This window comes from Anastrepha ludens, chromosome 2, assembly GCF_028408465.1.
Source record: "Anastrepha ludens isolate Willacy chromosome 2, idAnaLude1.1, whole genome shotgun sequence".
In the NCBI taxonomy this organism is placed as follows: Eukaryota; Metazoa; Arthropoda; class Insecta; order Diptera; family Tephritidae; genus Anastrepha; species Anastrepha ludens.
In genome coordinates, this window is record NC_071498.1 from 69136101 (window position 1) to 69160787 (window position 24687).

At 36.2% G+C, this 24687-nt stretch overlaps 1 protein-coding gene across 1 annotated transcript in view; it reads left to right on the forward strand.

Annotated features, from left to right (window-relative positions):
• The window catches only part of LOC128871759 (ubiquitin domain-containing protein 1), a 28713-nt gene extending 5206 nt beyond the window's left edge, over window positions 1–23507 (forward strand). Inside the window, exons 3-4 of the mRNA XM_054113811.1 lie at window positions 20625–20865; window positions 20952–23507. Coding sequence (XP_053969786.1) covers window positions 20625–20865; window positions 20952–21125 — 415 coding nt within the window. The 3' untranslated portion in view covers window positions 21126–23507. The remainder of the gene's footprint in view (window positions 1–20624; window positions 20866–20951) is intronic.
• Window positions 23508–24687: the final 1180 nt, after the last annotated feature.

The following is a 24687-nucleotide window of genomic DNA, read 5'->3' on the forward strand; positions in this document are numbered from 1 at the left end:
GCTCTGCCAACTGATGTCCACTACGATCATTTGGTAGGCTTGAATTCCAAAGACCGTGATTCGCATTGTAGTCATCTACTACCAATCGGTTTTCACCCCTGATTTCGGATTTTTCGTTCGACCCAAATTGGGGGGCATCAGAATTCGTTTTAGGGGTATGGTTTCTTCGGCAAAGTTTCTTATTTTGATCCCTAGAATACGATTTTCACAGAGCAATGGGCGATTTCTTTGCCTCCCCACAAATCGACCCGGCCTACTGTTCACGGAGAGGATACCATGAGTGTAAGGACTGCGCAAACGTGGTTTTCAAAATTCCGAATTCAACCTTCAGCAGAGAGTGAATGTGTATTCTCAATTGCTGACACGGCTTGAAAATGAAAGGTTTTTGAACCGTATCGATACTGGTGATGAAAAATGGGTCCTTTACAATAATCCTGTTCACAAACGCCAATGGTTAGATAAAGATGAGACACCAGAACCGACCCCTAGAGATGGCCTTCACCCCAAGAAGATTCTCCTGTCTATTTGGTGGGATATGGCCGGTATTGTTTATTATGAACTTCTGGAATCGAACCAGGCGATAACTGCTGATTATTATTCCCATCAGCTTTCAAACCTGAATGAGGCACTTAAAAAAAATCGACGACATTTGGTGAATAGACGCAAAGTTTTGTTTCACCACGACAACGCAAGACCTCATACCGCAGGGCAAACATTAGGCAAGCTGAACGAGCTCGGATGGGAGCTAATGTCGCATTCACCATACTCTCCGGATATTGCACCTTGTGATTATCACCATTTCCGTGGACTTCAATCCCATATGAGTAACAAGAACTATTCCTCAAAAGAAGCTAAAAAAAGGGATATCGAAGCGTATTTTGGCTCCAAGGACAACAAATTTTTTGAGCAGGGAATTAAAAATTTGCCTAAACGTTGGGAAGACATTGTAAATAATGAAGGAAAATATATTATTGATTAATAAATACTTTAAATATCTTTTTTATTAATTTTAAAACCCCCTTTAAAAAACGCACGAACTTATGGACTGACCTGATATGTCGAATTCGCAAAACTGCAGGCGTGCGTAGTCCATTAGACGAATGTTTAGTGATCCAGGTTTAAGTTAAATATCCACGTCAAGGGAAATGATCATACATACAAATCTATGTTTTTTTACCGTTGTTGTTGTAAATTTTTGGATACTGATTTCTGCCAGTCCCTTACCAGATATATGCACATGAATCTGAATTTTTAGAGTTACGAAGACGGGGGAACTCAATGCACTTTATATTTTCGTCGTCCGTCCAGTTTTTTAGGAGAATCTCTGTTGACTACCATATATGGTATGTATATTCTTTAGGAATACGTTCTCTCATGAAAATTTGCTGGCGTAATTTGATGAGTTAATTGTGCCAGTATTCTGCAGGTTTCATAGGGTGAAAGTTCTAGTTTCCTTTAACTGTTCTCGTAGTTTGTACTTCAACGGCTCTAATACTACAGCAGGTTAAACTTGTACCTATCCAGAATCATGTGAATGTACCCAGCACGACTGTAACCATCTATCCAACTTGGCATACCTCCCTCTGGACTCACCCCGACGATACAGCATGTTTACTGGGCCTACCGTTAGATGAGGTTTGGTTTGTTTAGACATAAAAACGTTGCAACATAAAATATAACCTCAACCTAACCTAACGCAAATTTCTCCAATACTTTCTAAATCCATTTGGCCCACATAAGTTGAATTTTTTTATCAGAAAATATAACCTTAAAAAATGTTAAAATTTAGAAAACTTATAAATTTTCGAAAAACTGTTTTATTTATTTTAAACTAGCACAATCAAAAATGGTCCATATTATAACGGGCGAAGGGTTTCCGCCTCATTTTGTGGCCAGTGGTAAGTTTTGGAGGTGGCTTCATATTAGAGAACTTAATACTACCCGAACAAACTTTGAAACTTGATTTAACGTAGCCCGAAAAATATTGAGATCAAATTCAGCCTTGATATCACGTAAACTCTTCGCGCCACTGTTTCGCGCCACGCGAATAACTTTTCGCACTTCACGGGTGTTAAAATTTGTTTTCATCCGCGCTGATTATTTGTAGCTCCTTTATTTTTTTAATTTCGCACGATATAATCAATCAATCAATTGCAACAGTTATATTTGTCTACTCTCTTCTTGCCTAATACAAATGGTGTTGTTGTAGTTGCTTGTAATGTGAAATTATTTCTCTTAACACACTTCTAAAGCACAATAAAAAATATGAGTAAAGTTATTGTGCGCTTATAATTAATAATTAATTAATAAGCGGGTGTGTTGGCGACTGTATTATCTTGAGACGTGGGATTGTTAATTAGCTTAGGCTATTAGATTTGGCTTTCTTGGGCCCAAGTTCTATTCATTACAAAAATTACAAAAAAAAAAAAAAATTTAAAATGTGTTAAAAAGGACGTAAGACTTTTTATCTCTAAAATATTTAATTTTTATTGTAAAGGCTGATCAATTTAGGGGTATCGGATTTTAAATTGAAATAAAACAACAGCCACAGAACTATATATTATAAATTTACATTTATTTTTTAAAGATAGTCCCTTTCAACACTTTTCATATGGTGTCTTCGTAATACAAATGTACGATTTGTAAACGTTGTTGATGCGTAAGTCTTTCCATGATGAAATGTCAATGAATACTGAAAAAATTTAGTATTTAGTTTTACAGTAGTCACGAGTGATCTGTGAAAAAAACCCCTATTAGAAAAAGTACCCTATCTATCACCCTTTTTAAAAGCTTACATAATTATTCTATAAACTAAACGAAATTATTCTATAAACTAAAAATAAGGCAGGGCTACCTTTAGAGGCACTCCAAAATTAACTTTCAATTCAGTTAAAAAATTCAAATTCAAAATTTTTTTTAAAGAATTAAATAAAATTATTTCTCAAAGCTGATGGCCTAGCCGCTAATGCTTTAAAATCATTGTGATTGTAATTCATTACATTTCGAATTAAACAAAGAAAAATATTTCTCAAATAAAAAAAAAATTAAAACATTAAAAGCATCTGAGAAATTTCTCTTCAAAAATATCTGTACTATATCTAAATCTTAAAATTTTTAAAATTTACTTCTTATCATACTCTAGCCCGCAAATTAGAGCTCCCGATTTTGTTCCCACATTTTTGAACAGCTCGGGCGTATGAGTAACGAGCTCGCGCGTACCTTTTTTTCGGGATGACGCCCGTGAAAAGGAGACTGTGTGGCTGTTGTTGGTGCAGCATAAATATTCCCTATACATGTACGGGAATGTACTGGAGTGACTGTGCTTGGTCGGATGTAAATCCGGCTCAATTTGGTAACGAAGAACCGACTATTTTTGGAACGACATGGAATAGCTCGTAAGAATTACCTCATTAGCAGGGTAGCTATAATCAATCAATAGATTGCGATTGTTCAGAGATAAATAAAAGTTAATACGACTTTTTTTGCTATTGCTGAAATATTTTTGGGAAAGCTGCTAGAGTCACAGTCCGTAAATTTCCCTTCAGTTGTTGAATAAATATTTTGCCTTTTACATATTTTTTTATCTGTAATAGAATATCAGCGGCAGTCCTAAAGTAGATCATAAATACTGGCATCAGCCACCTGTTCGGGAGCTATTATTACGTCGTATCAATGTAAAATTTCCATAATTTTTCTATTTGCACTGAATTTACCGTTCACCTGTTGCTTTGCCTTCAGAAGCCCAGTGATCTTGTTTGATAATACGCATGGCGCAGATGTGCTAATATCTGTATGAATAGAATGGTGCACTCTGAATATACATAACTACCATACATACATATGCAGTCCTTACAATCATACAATCGCAGATACATAGCATATGTGCATATTACTCAAAACTATCTTCCACATTCAATTATCAAATTAATCAGGTGATAAAAACTCGAACAAATAGCAGCAGGGCCGTGATTCAACTAGTGCAAATACTTTATATATTACAAACTTATATATTTGTATGATGTATGTACATAGTAAGTGGAATATTACTTGCCATCGCTAATTCTTTATGCAATTTTTTGTTGCTGCACTTAGTCTGTATGCATGACTTTAAGTAGTACATACAGTGGCGAGCATTTAATAGGGGCTTCTATACTTATATATAAAGGGTGATTTTTTAAGAGCTATAGGGGAGTTTTTCAAAGAACACACGTAAAATTCAGAAAACTGCATGAAATTTTTATTTAAATCGATAGTACAGTCCGTATAAATAATTTAATGTTTGAAGATTATTTCATGCAAATGTTGACCGCAACTGCGCTTCAAATGGTCCATCCGCTTAGTCCAATTTTGGCATACTCTTTCCAATGTTTCGGCCGGTATCTCATATATAAATGCTTTAATGTTGTCTTCCAATGCGTTAATTGAAGCAGGCTTGTCTTGTCATGAGCTTTAACATAGCCCCACAAAAAATAATCTAAAGGCGTTATATCGCACGATCTGTGCGGCCAATTGACAGGTCCCGAACGTGAAATAAAGTGTTCACCGAACTCGCCTCACAACAAGTCCATTGTTACGCGTGCTGTGTTGCATGTGGCACCGTCTTGCTGAAACCAAATGTCATGCAAGTCAAGCTCTTGCATTTTGGGCAAAAAAAAAGTTGGATATCATTTCACGGTAGCGCTCACCATTCACAGTTACTTTACGATTCGCAGCATCTTTGAAGAAGTACGGTCCAATGATACCTCCAGCCCATAAACCGCACCAAACTGTGACCTTTTCTGGATACATTGGTAGCTCTTGCAATTCTTCAGGCTGATATTCACTCCAAAATCGACAATTCTGCTTATTTACGTACCCATTGATCCAAAAATGAGCTTCGTGGCTGAACACAATTTTTGATGAAAAAGTGGATCTTCGGCCAACTTTCCAAGAGCCCATTCACCAAAAATTCTGCGTTGCGGTAGGTCGTTCGGCTTTAATTCTTCACCAGCTGCAGGCTTCACACCTAAACCCTTTCGCAAGATTTTCCACGTTGTTGAGTAACAGATAATTGATAATTGATGGTCATCATTAACAATGGCCGATACAGCTGCGATATTTTCTTCAGTTGAATAGTCCAGGTGAATAGTCCAATCTGTGTCAAGTTTTTCTTCTGCAAAGGGTAGCAAATATGTTTTTAGTATGTTGACGTAGACATTTTAATTCATAATTGCATCAATTCGGCTCATCATACCAGTCCAAACCATTACTGAACCACCATTTTATTTCAGAATGAGCCTAACAACAAATAGCAAAATATTATGTGATCTGATGCGTGCAAAATAAACCTTTTTAGTAGTTCACAGACCTCCACGGAAAGAACTTACAGCGCGATTTTCGGCGGAAGTGCGGGCCTCTTTTTCATACTATGGTGTTGAGCCATCGAATCGCTAACAGAATGAATTCGGATATTTTGCAAAATTAACAAATTGCTACAGAGATGCAGATAATTTGCAGCTTTCAACAGGACAGAGATCCTAAGCTGGTGCGACCAAGAAATGGCTGCATGCTGAAGGTATTTTCGTGCTGGAATGGCCTTCATAAAACCCAGATCTCAATCCTATTGTGTATTTTTGAAAGCGTACAAAGGCTAAGAGTCAATTTTTTTGCCACCAGTGTACATAAGTCGAGACGGAATAAAAGCTACTATTCTCGGGCTTCTTCCGTAAAGTTTAGCTGCAATGAGCTTTCTGATTACTGTCGATTCCACATTTAGATTTAGCTCATCTCTAATCCTTTTGGAGGCATAATGGTGGGTCTTTCGCCCACAATAGCTAGAACTTTTCTTAGCTCTGGCTTTGAAAGCGCTAAATTCTGGTTCTTATTTACTAGATTATCCAATAATTTTTGCGGTTCGATAAGAAAAACAAAATTTTATGGTTTGCAATACACTTAATTATTCAGTATAGTCTCCCTGAATATCAATACACTTGTTCCAACGAGACTCCGACGCCTGGCTCGAACTCGTGGAAGCTGAGCCAAATTTGACAGTCGATATGATAGCTCAGAGGTTAAATTTATCGCAGGGAACAGTTAACAGGCACCTGGTTGAGTTGGGAAAGGTTTCAAAGCTGAGAAAATGGGTTCCGCATAGACTTTCCGTCGCCAACCTTCAGCGGAGAGTGAATGGGTGTTCTCAGCTGCTGCAACGGCTTGACAATGAAAGTTTTTCGAATCCTATCGTTACTGGTGATGAAAAGTGGGTCCTTTACAATAATCCATTTCGCAAACGCCAATGGTTAGATAAAGATGAAACACCAGAACCGACCCCTAGAGATGGCCTTCACCCCAAGAAGATTCTCCTGTCTATTTGGTGGGATATGGCGGGTATTGTTTATTATGAACTTCTGGAACCAAACCAGACGATAACTGCTGATTATTATTCCCATCAGCTATCAAACCTGAATGAGGCACTTAAAAAAAATAGACGATCTTTAGTGAATAGACGCAAAGTTTTGTGTCACCACGACAACTCACCTCATACCTCAAAAGAAGCTATGAAAAGGGATATCGAAGCGTATTTTGGCTCCAAGGAGAACACATTTTTTGAGCAGAGAATTAAAAATTTGCCTAAACGTTGGGAAGACATTGTAAATAATGAAGGAAAATATATTATTGATTAATAAATACTTTAAATATCTTTTTTATTAATTTTAAAACCCCCTTTAAAAAACGCACGAACTTATGGACTGACCTGATATGTCGAATTCGCAAAGCTGCAGGCGTGCGTATTCCATTAGACGAATGTTTAGTGATCCAGGGTTAAGTTAAATATCCACGTCAAGGGAAAGGATCATACATACAAATCTGTTTTTTTTTTACCGTTGTTGTTGTAAATTTTTGGATACTGATTCAAACCTGAATGAGGCACTTAACAAAAATCGATCATCTTTAGTGAATAGACGCAAAGTTTTGTTTTGCTCGGATGGGAGCTAATGCCGCATCCACCATACTCTCCGGATATTGCACCTTGTGATTATCACCATTTCCGTGGACTTCAATCCCATATGAGTAACAAGAACTATTCCTCAAAGAAGCTATAAAAAGGGATATCGAAGCGTATTTTGGCTCCAAGGACAACAAATTTTTTGAGCAGGGAATTAAAAATTTGCCTAAACGTTGGGAAGACATTGTAAATAATGAAGGAAAATGTATTATTGATTAATAAATACTTTCAAAATCTTTTTTATTAATTTTAAAACCATTTTTAAAAAACGCACGAACTTATGGACTGACCTGATATTTTCATCTTTGGTTTTTGTTGAAGCGTAGCACCAAATTTGCCTTGCGCTGCCTCACTACATTTAGCTGCTTACTAATAAATTTCAAGTTTATCGTTGTTTGAGTAGCTAACTGATATCAGTTAGACTGCTAATACGGCTTCGATTTTTTATTTGTTCAAATAAGAATATACAAAATTTTTTCTTTTCATCTTTTCATAATTTTCTACGCGCTACCAAAAACGACTGCATACCAAAATTGGTGATATGCACGCGTCTTTACTGTCTTTTTTGTATTTGTTTTATGACTTCATAACGTATTCGACCAGGCAACTAAAAGAAAAATAAGATATATTTTGAATAAATTCGACGACTTGAATGTTTTAGAAGTTTTGTGTGATTACTTTGTGTGTTTATAATAACAAGCAAATACAAATACTTACATGAATACAGGCACATATGCATATATGCATATGTATTACGTTTGGTCATAACCTTGAACAAAAAAAAAATTATTTAAAACGCATTCATAATTACCTCACAAATAAGTTTGAACCGGAAAATAAGCAGATGCGCAGCTTTATTTTAATGTCAAGAAAAGTTTTACATTTCACAGCCGTAAGGAATTGACTTTATAATGAAACATGCTTTTTAGTAATCCAGATCCAGTAAGAAATAAAAACCACGGGGTTTGGAAAAGGCTAAATCAAAAACAATGTGGCGATAGGGAGCAACGAAATCTGCCCTCACTTCGAAGAAATGAAGCCACTAACAAAACAGAGCTGAAGCGACACTGAGAACTTCCCACTGCCAGCGGGGCTTAAGCGTAGGTCAACAAATTCTTGCAGGAATCATCTATCAACAGCAAGATAGGTCGAAAAACTCTAAAATTAGAAAAGTTGTAAATTAGAAGAAAATTATTGTAAGGGTATTTACTTTGAACTTTTAGGGAATGCTGGTGACAACTCTCGATCAAACATATAACAAATCACAGCAATCGGTTGAAGTTCGCATCGCCATACACCGTGGATCGGTTGAAAATTTTCATTTCACGTTGTTCGCCGTCGAATAAGCATGGAACGTGGAAGGAAAATAAATGCCAGTAAGGCGATGTTTATTATGAATGTTGCCATTTTACCGCTGTTGTATAAGTATATACTTCATATTCAATTTCCACCGACTCTTATGGTTTGTTGCGTGTTTGCGGCCCGCTTTAGATACATACCTACAAATCCGGTTTGTTTCGTTAATGTAGACCTGATTGTGCTAGAAGTGAATTTAACGAAGAATGGAGAATAGTATATTCCCCTTACTATTTTTTAACTGCCAAATTTAAAAATCTTCTTAACAAACCCAAGACCGAACACAACTACAACTACTTGACCAGACAATTTATAAGCAGGCATTAAACAATATAAAGCGTTTTTCAGTAAGAGCGCTTCAACTTTTTTTTTTAATAAAACACAAACGGTTTGACTTTTTTAACTAATTTTATCGAGTTTGAACATATACATTTAAGTATGAAGTTCGATTTCTTTTGCATGACCACGTTCGTGCACGTTTTACGAAGTCCAATCGTTGAACCCAATTTTCGACCACTCTTTTGCATAAATCGGCCGAAAGTCCAGCAATTTCGCGCTCAATATTGGCTCTGAGCTCACAAATCGTCGCCGGCTTGTTACTATAGACCAATGGCTTCACATAACCCCAAAGAAAATAGTCTAGAGGCGTCAAATCACACGAGCGCGGTGGCCATTCGACCGGTCCATTTCTGGAAATAATGCGCTCATCGAACTTACTCTTCAACAAATCAATTGTAGCGTGTGCTGTGTGGCTTGTGGCCCCGTCCTGTTGAAACCACATGTCGTCTAAGTCCATACCACTCAAAAATAATCGTTTATCATGTCGCGGTATCGATTTCCATTCACAGTAACGTGGCGATCGTTCTCGTCAACGAAAAAATATGGGCCAATTACGCCGCCGGCATGTAAACCGCACCAAACAGTGATTTTTTCGGGATGCAACGGTGCCTCATGAATCACGTGTGGATTGCTTTCTGCCCAGTAACGCATATTTTGCTTGTTGACAAACCCATTGAGCCAAAAGTGAGCTTCATCACTGAAGATGATTTTTTGGAACAAATCTGGATCAAAGTAGCATCAACAGAACGATTATTTTCATAAAAAATTTGCACGATTTGCAATCGTTGCTCAAGTGTGTAGCGTTCCATGATGAAATGTATACTAATAAAGTTTACAAATGACAAGCGAAAAATAAAAAATATTGCGTCGTTCGCCCTCCCTATCGGAAAAAAGTTGAAGCGCACCTATTGAAAAACGCCTTATATCGAGAGTCTCTTACTACCTTCCTAAATTCTTGATCTCCGAATGCCGTCATCGAAGTCCAATCACCATTCATCGCAGACGAAGGGCTTCAGTTGCCTAGTGAGACCCGCGGTACTTTGGCACAATTATGTTCAGTAGTAGGTTGGGTTATTGTAGTAGGTTAAACTTCTTCCTATCCAGAATCGATCCCCACATACTCAAAATATGTCTGAAATGTGAAGCTACGCTGCATCATACTAATTTCCTATACAGATGCCCCCTTAAATCGACTCATCTAACACCCCTATTCCTTTGGACCCAACATGTGTAAGCAGTACGCTTCTTGGGCCTACCGGTGGATGGACTAGACGTTGACGATCGATAACTACACCGTACTGGTAGAGCTTGTTGAACCACAACAACAACAACCAAATCCTCATAAATACGAGCGTAAATTTTCATAATTTTATGTGCTGATGGTTACCCGCCTGATGCGTCCAATATTGGGACTGAAAGCTTGTATTTAAAAGTAAACTATTATCACTCCGAACTTAAGAGCTTCCTCGCTGTAAGAAGTCTTACTACTTAGGACTTTAGAAAAGACGGTCAATTTGCATTAATTATAAAGATGAATAATGCAACAATCCCCTACTACTAGTCTCGCGAGAGACTAATGGGAAAATGCTTTAGACTAATGTCTAAATTTGACAATTTAGATGCAGGTAATAAATAAATAAACATTATTACGATGCCCCCTGGCAATACAGGCCTCATTCAACCGCTGTACCACCGTCAACCGACTCAACCGCCTACGCTTATAGATTGTAGTATAATTTTTGAGAATATTTTCAAATCAATTTTTGGTGTGAAATTATTATTATTATTACTATCACTGCAACCATCTGTTGGATAAAAGGATGTCCTTTAGTAATGGTTCTGAGAAAAGCTAATTAGTTAGAACCGTTCGTTATTAGAAGGTCACCTGGGAATATTTTGCGTTGATGCATTAATGAAGGGTCCTTTCCAGAATATTAAAATATCTCTCAAGATCCTAGTTTAGTCAATACTACCCCGTTTTTGAACTCATGCTCATGTGTTGAAATACTTCGTAGTTCTTCAAACCTGGTCGATTTTCTCGTTATAATTTTCTACGAATTTCTTTATTCTCTTTTGTTAGGCTGGACGTTGTTACCCTATCTCTGCTGCAGAAGAGCTTTGTACTTGTAAAGCCATGTATCCAGGGAGTCTAAACTTTGTTGGACTGCCAATTGTGTTTCGTGCCCAAAACATTTCATCTCCAGTTTAGTGGTTACCTAGTTTTATCTGAGGGGCTTACTAGTCCCGATATTTGGCCCTCATATTGAAGTCTGCACATCTTTCTATTGCATATAAAGGGTTTTTCAATTGGCGCGGGTCGATTTTGGCGCCCTGTGGCAGCCATTTTGTTTTGGTGACATCTCTCAAATCTTTTGTTTATTATTCGGTTGTTTATGCCAAATCATCATGGCGAGTTACACGATTGAACAGCACGTTCAAATAATAAAACTTTATTATCAAAATGAGTGTTCATTAACGCAAACGTTGCGTGTATTGCGCCCATTTTTCGGTAGACGTGGTGGCCCTTCCAATTTCTTATGGCCCATATTGAACCATATGGACCTAGACGACATGTGGTTCCAGCAGGACGGCGCTACGTGCCACACAGCAAACTCCATTTTATTCCATTTCAACATCTACCCGCCCTTATTGAAAAACCCTTTATTTCTACCGGAAAGATGGCTTTCTGTTTTTCCATGATTTCAGAGGATCTTAACCTCGGTAAATACAATTAAAATTGAACTTTGGTTGCTTGATATTCCTTGGTTTGTGATTTGTGGATAATAAGAATCTAGATATGTGCGAGACAAGTGAACTCACTTTTAATCAAGCACCGCAATAACAATGAGAACAGAAAACTACCATGTTCGCGGCGTTGTTTTCTGGTTATGCTGAAAGCGGTATACTTGAATTTACTAATCAGCTTAGAAAAAGTCCGAAATTTGTTGAAAGACTATTAATTTGAGAGCTACTTGTTTCTTGAATCTTCAATTTTCTGTTAAGAATTAATAGACCAGGCTTAACAATTTTGTTAAAAAACCTTTTTGAAATTGCATTATCTCTTTATCATTATCATATCTTTATTAAAATATGGAGTTCTTCTAAAACATTTCCAATGTACCGCACCAAAGAGTAACTTTACTTCACCCTAAAGCTTGCAATATTAGGTCCACCATTTAGAATTTTAATAAATTAAATAGTAATCGAATACAAAGATCTGTTGATATAGTAATCAGCGACACAAAACCTGAAACAAATATCTAATATGTATCTAAAATTTATTTGAAAGGGCATCCTCCATTTTGAATTTTTGAAAAGTGATTTCAGTTTCGTGATCAGTGACCCCAAAAACTAACAGATATCGTATTTTGCCAACATTAAACCAGATTTTTGTCAAATAATGTAACTCAACTCAAAGATTTATGCAGGTAATTTTCACCTCTAAAACAGCTTTTGGGTGATAACAAATGTCTAATGTTATTCAAAGAACTACTTGTGCGCTATATTTCGGGGAAACTGATGTGTGAAAGTGATGTTAGATATATGTACGGAAAGACGTTTACACTTCGACCTAAAGGTCTTCTGTGTCGTGTACTCTTCACAATATCTTATCTAGACCCAGTTCTTTCAATAATCCTAGGATGGTGCTGAACTGAGCGTATGCGTTTTTCTTCCGGTCGTAGCAGGCCGATATGTTGCTTCTTCTTCTCGAAATGGTAACGCGTTCGAGGAGCAAATGGGGCGATGTCTCTAGGGATAAATTGCAGATTCAACAGGAGTCATTCGACCTTATCCCCAGTCTGTGCAAATTACTACGCAATGTGCAATGACCACTAGGGGCACCTGTGAGAACTCTCAGTTTGTCTTTTCTTATAGTATCCTTTCAGTAAGGGCTTCGCTTGGCTGCCAGCTTGAGTTTCGTACATAGCGTTACTTGTAAGCATTCCGTTATCCTCGTTTTTGGTTTCCTTTATAATTTTTTCCTTTATTGGAATTTTAAATTTTGTAACGAAGTTACATACAAGTGTGTTTTGAAAGCGCAAATAACTATTGACTTGAGTGGGATTCCCTTCTGGCGGTAATGCGCCACCTTCCCACAATGAAATTAAAATTGCATGCTACTTTTATTGATTTGTATAGTGTGGCGAGTGGGGCAAATCCAGGCAGTTGGCCTCACAACTAGCGGGGATTGGCAGTATTTAATAAAGTGTGAATTGTGGCGTGTGCAAGTAAAAGTTTTAATTTTATTTTTATCGACAAGTTGTGCGAACAGTTTGACAAATAAATTACATAACCTGTTCAGCACATTATGTGCTAAATTCATATGCATTGTCAAGGTTACTGGCTGGGTATGGATGGTACGAGTATGGTATGTATGTGAGTTCTCCACGTTGTGTTTGGATACAGGCACCCGTCGACAAAAAAAATCCGTGCAGCCCTTGTAATTATAAGTTTGGCATTCAATTTTTAAAACGTAATTTTGGCTAATTTTCAATAAAAATATAGTTCACTCCTTGACAAAAGCTGTATGAATTAAAGTTCCAAACTTTGTACGAAATTCAGAAGAATTCATAAATGTTTCATCAAAATTGCCAAATTTGTAATTTTAATTTTTAGCAAACTTTTGACGATGCAGTTTTATCTATCGCTCATCAAACCAATAAAGTGAAGGTTTGAAGTGCCGCAAAAATATATTTGATTGCAAGAAATGTATATCATTTTCTTCCATATATCACATATTTTTTAAAAGAATGAAAAGTTCAAAACCATAAGCAAAACAAAAAAAAGTTATCCAAAATTAACCCAACTTTTGGGGCACCTCAAACTTTTACTTTATCACATTAAAATTGAATGGTATATTTGGAAATTTTGATGCCGAATTTTGCCAAAAATGCACTACAATTTTTATGAAAATTGGTTAAAATTTAATTTTAAAAAATAAGTAACAAAATTTATAATCACAAGGGGTGTGTGGGTTTTCTTTTGTCGACGGGTGTATGCATGTACTTAAGTTTTGTAATTTGAATAAAATATGTGAATTCACATATTCAGGTACATTCAACTCATTCTACCCCTCTTTGTAGCCAAAGGGTCGGCAGCTAGTGCAGCCCTAAGTCGTCCTAATCTATTTCGCCTTAAAGAAGAATCCTGAACTCTCCGTGCGTGACGGTCTATGACAAGATGGAAAGAAAACTAGAATTCTCCACAGGTGTGGTTTTCTGATGGATCCAAAATAGAAGACGACAGTGCCGGGGCTGGAATTGTTGGACCACATTTGAAGATGGCAATTGCAATGGAGAAAACGAGTTCCATTTTCCAGGCGGAGGTTCATGCCTTAGAACTATGAGAAAGTCTTCGTAGAGACACGCGTTGTTTCAATGTCAACATTCCCTCTGACAGTCAAGCAACTTAAAATCGCAAGATAGCTTCTCATTTCAATCAATGTTGGTCTGGGAATGCTTTCAAATTCTCGATACTCTAACATCAAGGAACTTTGTTACTCTGTTGTGGGTACCGGGTCATGAGGTCCACGAAAGGAATGAAGTTGCGGACACTTTAGCGAAAAAGCGTCTAAACACTCCCTTCATACATATGTCCTGAACCTTTCTGCGGGGTAAATAATAGCTTCAAAAGTGTCTTTCTACGGGAGAGGGAACAGCGAGGCCTAATAGTGTACTGGAGAGTACAAACCGGCATGAGGCAATCGAAAATACTCATTGATCCAGAACGTATAAAGGTAGTGGCAATCTTAAATCTCAGCAGAAGTGACATACAACTTTACCCTGAGCGATTAACAGGACATTAATTACCACATGGAAAATATAGGTGTGATAGAAAATTATTCATCTAGACTCTGTAAAGAGGCACAAGAAACAACAGAATATGTTCTACGAGTATGCGATTGCCCAGCAGTGGCACGGCGCGAAATTATCTGGAAGCAGGCAGAAATTAAACCTACACCAGTTTTAGGATTTTGTAATGGCTTAAACTGTTTTTAAGTAGGCTACATGGCAGCAGCATAGATCTTTTCAGCTCGCATTGCTAAAATAGCCAATTTGTGGTCTGGCTGTTTTTGGTTTCGGCTGTAATATTCCAATTTATTGGGTTCCAGTGCTGGTCAATATGCTTAGAAATAAAAATCTCAAAAAAAAAAGAATGGGCTTTCCAAACAGATATTTTGATATTCAAAGAATAATGCTATATTTTAATATAAATGATCGGATGTTTATTTCATTATAAAAAAGAAGGTATGCCGTTAATAGTAGAAAATAACATCAGGCAAATGACCACCACGACCACACTTACAGGACAATATCCTTCTCATGAAATTTTCCATAACCGAATTGCAAAGTGGCTGCCCTATGTCCTCGATAGCCTCACGAATTCTATCTTTGAGGTCTTGAATCGACCCTGGGCTGTTGGCGTAGATCTTCTCTTTCACGTGTCCCCAAAGAAAAAAGTCACAAGGTATTAAATCACAAGATCTCGGTGGCCAATTGTGATCACTTCTTCGAGAGATAACATGGTCCGGAAACTTTTCCCGTAAAAGACCAATGGTTTCGTAGCTTGTGTGGCAGTAGCGCCGTCTTGTTGAAAGTAAACGTTCAGATCAATACCATCCAATTCAGGCCATAAAAAATCGTTAATCATCTCTCGATAGCACAATCCAACACCTGATCTTGGAAAACCCTTTATTTTATCCGCGTGTGACATTTATAAAAACTAAATTAGTCATCACTTATTTCTTCTGCTAATTCTGTCTTTTATTCATTCTTATAAATGGTTCATTATATAGTCAAATGAATATTTTAAATTATAGAGTGCTTTTTTAAGAACTTGAGAACTTAGATGATGATACAAAACTGAAATATTAAGGAAAATATTTTTTATTATTGTATAATCTGGTAGATAATTTCCTAGCATTTATTTTTTGAATATGACATCCGGCATACATATGTCCGCCGCAGCCACTAGTTTCATGGTCCGTTCAATCAGTTATATTTTTGACTACTTTTTGCAATAAATCTGGCCGTATGGTCAATGGTGGCTTGAATATTGCAATAGTTCGCATGCAGCTAAAAGCAGCCGATATAAAAACCAAAGAGCGGTGATTTATGACCGCTTTTTAAGTTTTGTGTGGCAGGATTTTTGTAATACAAGAAAGAAGGAAAGAAAAAAATGTAAATTTTCAGCGAATTCCGTTATCTTATTTTTCGCTGGGCCATATTTGTTTTCCTTTTAAGGATTTATATTTATCGAAGACAGAACAATAAAGGAATTAATTGCTGGATATAGTATTATGTCGAAAAAAACAACAATCACAACGAGCTTAGTAAAGCAAATAAGTAGCGTTTCAATTTGAGTTAGTATAAAATGTAATCATCACATGGCATCAGTTTCAAATTAGGTCCAACAATAATGTTTATTCATTGCTTAGCACACTATTTTACAAGCATTCACAGGAATATACAGATATGCTATACTATAAATAACACATTAAATAAACAGCATCGTTTTGCGATTTTAGACAAACCTGCTCGTGTATTTATTATTCTATTTATCAGCTTACTACGAGTATAGTAAAACCAAAAGTTTCAAATTATAAATTATCGCTCATTTACACACAGTGTGTGTGGAACTTAAGCACACCTTAGTTTACTTTTTTCAAGTAGTAAATCTTTTTATTCAAATAACGATACTTTATGCACTTTTATTATTGACAATCAAATTCAGCATTTCCTATGAAAATATGGAATTAAGGAAAATATTTGGAATGAAAGGAATTTATGGAACAAACAAATTTATTGCACACAATATAGCACTCCTTTTTATGGCCAATAAAAGCTTTTGAAATTATTCACAAATCCATCATTCCACCCCTATGGGTGGGCTATTCATCCGCAATTTTGTTTTTGGAGAGAGCTAGAAAAAACACCATTCACATTTTTCGATGATTTTTTCCATTCCAAAGAGTAAACTTCCGATCAATTTTGAAGTACAGCTTCATTTAAATGAAGTTTTTGTTTGCTGGCAGCGCCTTATTAATGGTTTGTGACCCTACTCATTACTCAAGTTCACAATGAACATATTCTCTTCTACATTTTGGGGATGTACATGGATGACATGAGTATAAATGAGTTAAATTTTTCTTTGAAGCGAACATAGTAAACGAAAAAATATCTCGTTTAGTCATAATTCTTATGTATTTATATAGATTTTAAACGTCTTACTTTGAGAAATCCCGTTTATTTATTGCATTTTTTTGCATTTTTATAATTTTTATAAATTTTTCAGCAAATTATTTTGTAAAATTTTGAAATCAAGTGATTCCAGTTGTTTAGTTTGTCTAAGTTTCCACAATGGCTTTATCTCAAAAATAGCTGGACCGATATTCGTCCGGTTCGTTTCTGGATTACCACATATCGTCGAGCTTTAACCCACAAATAGAGTAACGTCTGCCAATTTACATCAGTAACAACGCTGATAACAGGATTATCGAACAAAGATCAAAGTCAATTTCAGTCAACCAAAAGCGTTAATAATAGGTCTGTAATGAAATCGGCGCAAATTGTGTGCAAGCGTTGGGTGCTTTACATTCACGTGCGCGTTTTCCAATCATGAAATGCGGCAGCTTTGTTTGCTAATTTCTGGTAGACCATGAGATAAATATCCTCTCCTCCGGAGCTTATTTTCAATAAATGCACAGCTGGGGCTCGAAGGCACTCTTGCAAGTTTGTTTTCAATATTTCAGTGTTGCTTAAGCGCAAGGCGATCAATTTCGTACAACGAAACCACTTTTTTGGGCACAAAATATAATATATATGTATGTAGATGTCAGTTTCAAAATAACGCGATTTAAACACAATAGAAATCACCCGATGGTTAGCCATTAGCTTTTACGGTTTCAGATAGATCTGCTTCATAAAATTGAAGATTCGCCAATCGTGGCCTTCAGAATCGATTTTTTAGTTGCGATTTAATTCATGAATGTATTTGGTTGGGGAAAAAGAAATGTCGTATTTGTGATCGAAATTTGACGCTTTATTTAACGTACTTAGAATTATCCGATTCAAGTTAAATATGCCCCGTTTTGTTCGCAAACTTGTTGCCTTTTAGAAGGCAACTTCATTATCCCCCCTTTATAAAACCCCCCTCCTTATTTGCAAAAAACTCAGACAACCAGTTTTCGCAAGCCTCTTTTGAGGCGAACTTGGTATCACCAAGGGCGTTTTGCATGGACCGGAAGAGAAGATAGTCACTTGGTGCCAGGCCCGTACTATATGGTGGGCGCGATAGGACATCCCATCCGAGCTCCAGTAGCTTCTAGCGGGTCATCAAAAATGTGTGAGGACGAGCGTTGTCCTGGTGGAACACACCACCATTCCTATTGACCAATTCTGGCCGCTTCTGGTCAATCGCCTGCTTCAAACGGTCAAGTTGCTCACAGTAGAGGACCGAATTAAGGGTCTGGCCATAGTTGAGCAGCTCATAGTGGATAATTGCCTTCTAATCCCACCAAACACACAGCAAAACCTTCCTGGCGGTCAATCCGGGCTTGGCGATGGTTTGGGCCGGCTCGCCGCTTCTCGACCACGATTTTTTGCGCTTGGCATTGTCGTACGTGATCCACTTTTCATCGGCAGTCAACATCCGCTTCAAAAATGGGTCAAGTTCGTTCCGTTTTAGCAGAGAATCGCAAGCGTTAATTCGGTCCAAGAGATTTTTTTGCGTCAACACGTGTGACACCCAAACATCCACCTTTTTTTGGAATCCAATCTTCTGCAAATGGTTCCAAACGGTTTTTTTTTCTACAACTAGTTCCTGACTAATCGAGCGAATGCTCACATGCCGGTCTCTTTGGATAATTTCAACGATTTTATCAGTCTCTACAACGATTGGCCTACTAGTACGGGGTGCATCTTCGACATCTACCACACCAGAACGAAATCGATCGAACCAACGCTGCGCTGTGCGAATCGTTACAGTATCAGGCCCATAAACTTCTCAAATTTTTGCCGCCGCCTTCGTTGCATTTTTACCTATAAGGTAGTAAAAACGTAAAATATGACGAATTTCTTACTTGGTGGACTCCATCTTTGACGCGCTATAACTTAAGACTGAAATGTACGATCACAACACTGTCAAAAAGACACTTGTAGTACAGATTGTCGTCTTCAAATCGCCGTTTAGTGTGATCCGATGCAATAAGTACAACGCAAGATATGTTTAAATGTCGCGCTCAATTGACAAAATACGACATTACTTTTTCCCCAACCCAATATTAAAATACATACTGATAAATAAATAACGGAATTCAAACCTTTTTCAAATAAGACGAAATAAATATTTTTTTATTTATCTATGGTATGTTGATTGTGTTGTTGGCAATGCTGTCGATAGTCAAAAAATATATATTCAGTACATTTTGATGATTATTTTGCTATAAGTTTGATATGTTGTCACGCTCCCCTTTCGTTTCCAATTTCGCATCATTGACCACAAAAGCTTTTTGTATTGGAGTTTACAGTTTAGTTTTTATCTTAATTTTTCGACGGTTAATGTTGGTTCCAACTCACCTTTACTGCTCTTAAGTGCTGTTTCTCATACAAAAATTATTGGTCTATTGATCGAGTGCCGTGAGATTATTCGGTACCGCTTTTTTGTTTTATTTTGATAAGAATCGACAAAACTGATTTTTTTTTTACTTCCTGACATCTTTACTTTAGTATAGGCTTAGTATCGGGTTGATGCGTAACGACCATGAGGGATAGTACGGGCCGAAACCCTGTCCACGAAGCATCAAATGATAGAAAACTGTTAGCAGTGGCCCCGCGGCAGGCAAACCCCCTAGTGTATTCCTGCCATGAAGAAGCTTCTCATAAAAAACCATTTGTCGTTCAGAGTCGCCTTAAAATTGTAGGAACATCAAGATGCACACCCAAAAAAGGAAGAGGAGCTCGGTGAGACGCACAATAAAGGGTATTAGCCAGACCACTTAGGATCTCCTGTTCTATTGTTTTACATTATGGTTTAGAGGGATGTTAGTTTTGGATCGTTGTTCTATTGAAACGCCCTAAATCTCTTCGTTGGCGTATGACAATAACTGTACAGCGAATATTACATTGCGTTGTAAATTACGTCAAATTTCTAACGCTTGAAAAAAATTGAAGAATTTTTAAGTTTAAATATGTTATTTAAATTATTATATTTTGGTGCAAAACAATAAAAATCAAGTCATATTTTAAACTTTTTATGTACTCGTCACAAATACATATACTTTGCAAAATATGCGCGTTTCAAAATGCCACGTGCCACTTTGACCCAACTTGAGTGGTGCTGTTGACTAATGTCGATGTACAATTGACGTAATACAAAAGGTTACGCATATCGCTGCACCCCTACTAGGCTCTCAGTAAATTTAACAGAATTAGCTGTTGACTTGACGTAATTGTAGTGTTTTGTTAAATGTGTTTTTTTTCAAAGACATTTTTTACATTGTTATTGAAAAATATTTTGACACTGTCTTCTTAATTCTCTCACACGCCTCTTTTACAACTACGTAGCGTCAAAGTTGTGCTAATTTTCCAAGCCCATTTACACAGTCTTGTATTCTATTATATGAGAACTATTGTATAGAGAACTATCGATGCTGCTTTTCAGGGCTCTAATTTGTAAGAAATAATTAGTCTATAGACCGGCCACAGCGTGCGAATTGACCCCGATTTATATCCGGCCAAGGACTGTTACTTCAGTAGCATTCCCCAAAAACTTATAACCATAACAATACTACATTAGTCTGAGTCAATAGGTGCTTACCTCTGTTTGATAAGAACTGTATACTTGCGATTTTCTTATTGAAGAAGCAAGTTTTTGTGCACCATTTATTTACCTAAATTTCAATTTAATTTAATTTAATTTAATATAATCTTTTCTCAACTTACAGTTACCTCACAGAGTGTTACGATGAACTCGGCACACAATACAAAGTGCCAATCTATTGTCTATCGTATCCTATCAATATTGTTAAAGAGGAGAATGGACGCGATTCACCAGCGGAATTCTCAGAGCCAGTCGACGGTGGCACTGAGGTATTCTTAAAATTACGAATATCGTCCACAATGTCTGATATTAAATTACCAGTATACTCAAAAGACACTGTTGGGCAGTGTAAAAAGAAATTACAGGTGAGTAGGGGGGGTAAACATTCATTTACCATAATTAAACAAAATAAATATATTCTCAAATATCTTATCTATTTTCTACTTTGTAGGCTGTGGAAGGCATCGATGCCTGCTGTCAGCGTTGGTTCTACAGTGGCAAATTACTCGGCGACAAAGTGCCCATAGACGAGTGCAGCATACAGAATGGTTATGTGGTGCAAGTCATAGTGAACACGGAGCATTATAATCACGACAACAGTACAATTATACCGGTTGCAAGCTAGCCAAGTGTTTACGCCAGCGTAAAACATACCATATTAGCGACGAGAACTGCTATGGCAACACCAACAGCAACAGCAACAGCAACAGCAGCAACAACAACAAGAACAACATCATCAACAATGTTAATAGCCATAACAGCTGTGTGCAATGGCGGTGTCACATTTGCATGCGTCATATTCAAAATATTTATTAACGTTTTAAGTATGAATGAGATAACGAAAACGTATAACAGACAGCACCGCTGTGTAAATTTAAACGATTCACTTGAAGCGGGAATTAAACTGACGCTTTAGTGTGTAGGCGCGCATTGTTGTTGTATTTACATTGAGATTACGATCTTAAGAATCGTTTGAATGCATTAATTGTTGGCATTTTTCTATTAGTTTCCACGATTGCATCACATTTTCCTTTCTTTTGAATTTATATGCATACGTTCATTAAAAGAGGCTTACTGTCGTTGCGAAAATCGTGGAAAATTATTTCGAAATTCTGCTGTTGTTGTACGCCTATACGTGCATTTGTTGGTTGTTGTTGTTGCTGCCGCCCGACTGTTGTTGCTTTCGAGCAACATACTGTGCAGCAGATATTACAAGCACACATACAGACACACACATCCACACGTCTACAAATATATAAATATATTAAATAATATAGAATGAATGTTTGATTGAGAGGAAAGTTATGAAAATATGCAAAATTTGTAAAAAAATGAAAGTGTTTATTTGAAATAGAAAAAAGGTTTGAAATTTTAGAACAAAAAAGAAAAAAAAAACAATAAAATAAAGTTTTGTAATTTGATTTGTTAAAATCAACTCAAATTAGTAATTCCTAATGCAAGAAGTTGTATGCAATGCATTAATATTTAGCATTTTTTACAACTAGTTTTGAGTTTTTGTTTTTTAGCCGATGACTGAAGTGTAAAATACAAATACATGAAGTGTTTTCAAAGTAGCGTGAAGAAATAAATAAATAAATAAAAAGAAGAAAGTAAAAATTCTTTGAAAAAATTACCAGGGACAGGAAATTATGATTATTTTATTTTTAATTGAATAGGTATATCATTCTAACTGCAGAAAAATAGTTTTCAATAAATACACACATACATACTTTTCAAAGCTTTTATATTTTTTAAATAAATTTTAACAAATTGTTTGCTATATTATTTTTCCTCAAAGCTGATTATTATAATTGGTATTTTTTTATACTTGGTTTGCTCATGAATATGTAATTTTTTTCTATATTAACAAAAATTTTTTTTTTAATTTTTGAGTGCAAAAATTATATTTTTGCTCATTATTTTTGAGCACAAAAAAAAATTAAAAACTGAAAATATTTAATTATATTTGAGACAAAAGAAATAATAAAAAAATCAAAGAACAAATATTCTTTAACGAAAAATATAATTCAATTACTAATATTACGTAATTTTTGAATACAAAAAACTGCATTACAATAAAAAAATGTTGCATTATTTTTGATTACATCAAAATAAAACTAAAATTATAAATTCTTTATTCGGTTTGAGAAACAAAAAATCAAAGAAAAAGTATTCTTGAACAAAAAATAGAAATCAATTACTAATTTGATAAGAAAAATTTGTTGATCGCAAAGTAAAAATATTTTTTTAATTTGTAAATTACATTGCCTATCCCTGGAAATTACCATCTGAATGCAACCAAATCAATAATACAACACACATACTTACACTAATTACACAGGCATAAATGCAGAATATAAACAGAGAAAATGTATATAAGCGAAATAAAAGTATTTTTTTGTAATCGTATGAATGCTAGCAACTTCGGTCGATGTTTAACGAACAATTAGCATACATTTTTTGAAACAAAAGTTGTAACTTGTGTAAGATAGAATAAACAAATACAAATACAAACGAAAACACAAACAATAATATATACACAAAAACAAAAAACAAAAAAAGAACAAAAAAGAAGTAAATGAATCCCACACATGAAGTGTAACAACAATAAGCAAAAAGAAAGAAAACAAAATGAAATTAAGAAGGTTAAAGCACAATTTTTTAATTTATTGTATTTCGCCCAAATTCTAAAATCCCAATGTACCTTAATTCTTAATTCTTAACGAAGAGCAACATGTAACACACTTACATAGCATAAGCGACTAGTTTATTATTTATGTAAGTTATTGTATTCTGCTGTTGGCAATTTGCTTTCATTTTCTTTAGGTTAGATTCTTGGGGCCTAATGCCTTATATTTTAAAGCATACATACGATTTTTTATAAGTAGATAAGTACGTATGTATGCTACACGAACGCCATTACGCTTTCAATTAGAAATAATTAAATATAAATATTTAAAGCTGTTAGATTTGATTAATAAATAAAAATTGAAGATACTAAATTTAATTGCGGCGTGCGTGTTGGTTAACTTCGGTGGTGTAGCCCCGATCAAAATCCCGTAAAAAATCTTGCATTTGCAGTTAGGTTAGTCGGGTCAATCAATTTTGATATGCGATTGAGTGTAGGGTTTGAAGGATTTTAATGCGCTGAAGTTGAATTTTAATACAAAAGACTGTTTACTAGGGCGGGTCGATTTAAAAATCGCTCACTGCTCTGTGAAAATCGTATTCTAGGGATCAAAATAAGAAACTTTGCCGAAGGAACCGTACCTGTAAACCGAATTCTGATGTCCCCCAATTTGGGTCGAACGAAAAATCCCACTTTGACCCATTTAGAGTGTTCTAATCGAGTCCAAATGTATGACCGACCCCAACTAACTTTGGACGGCCGATCCACCTATGCCAGTGGCACACCCCTGGAACTCCCCTGGGGGTTCCCCATACAATAATTTCAAAATATCACCATTTTTGGGCTTTACATGAGAAAAGAAACTAAAAAGTTCGACCCAAATTGGGGGACATCAGAATTCGTTTTAGAGATATGGTTCCTTCGGCAAAGTTTCTTATTTTGATCCCTAGAATATGATTTTCACAGAGCAATGGGCGATGTTTTTACCTCCCCACAAAAGAAACTAAAAGCTCGACCCAAATTGGGGGGCATCAGAATTCGTTTTAGAGGTATGGTTCCTTCGGCAAAGTTTCTTATTTTGATCCCTAGAATATGATTTTCACAGAGCAATGGGCGATTTTTTTGCCTCCCCACAAATCGATCCGGCCTACTGTTTACGGATCATCTGCATTCTTCAATTTCAGTGTCAGGTTTCATACTTTAAAGAATATGTAAACATACAAATGCCATGGGTATCTTCGGAAAAGCATCACGATTTGCAGTATGCGCTGAACTGGCAACGCTGCAGATTCGATGCATCGGACATAAATGTTTACATTTTGTTTATATTTTGGTTGCATTTTAGACCGCTTTTTTTGCTGCGTGAATTTCATAATTGGCGGTGTTCCCAAATTTCACATAGCGAAGTGCTGAAGAAGACGGTGAAATGTCGAAATGGCGTGGAAAATTTTACGAAATAATAAAATTCATTTAGGTTTATTATTCAGATTTATTGTAAAAAATAATCAAAAATTAGACTGATCGAATGGACAGTGCAACTCTTAGTCGCGGTGGACAT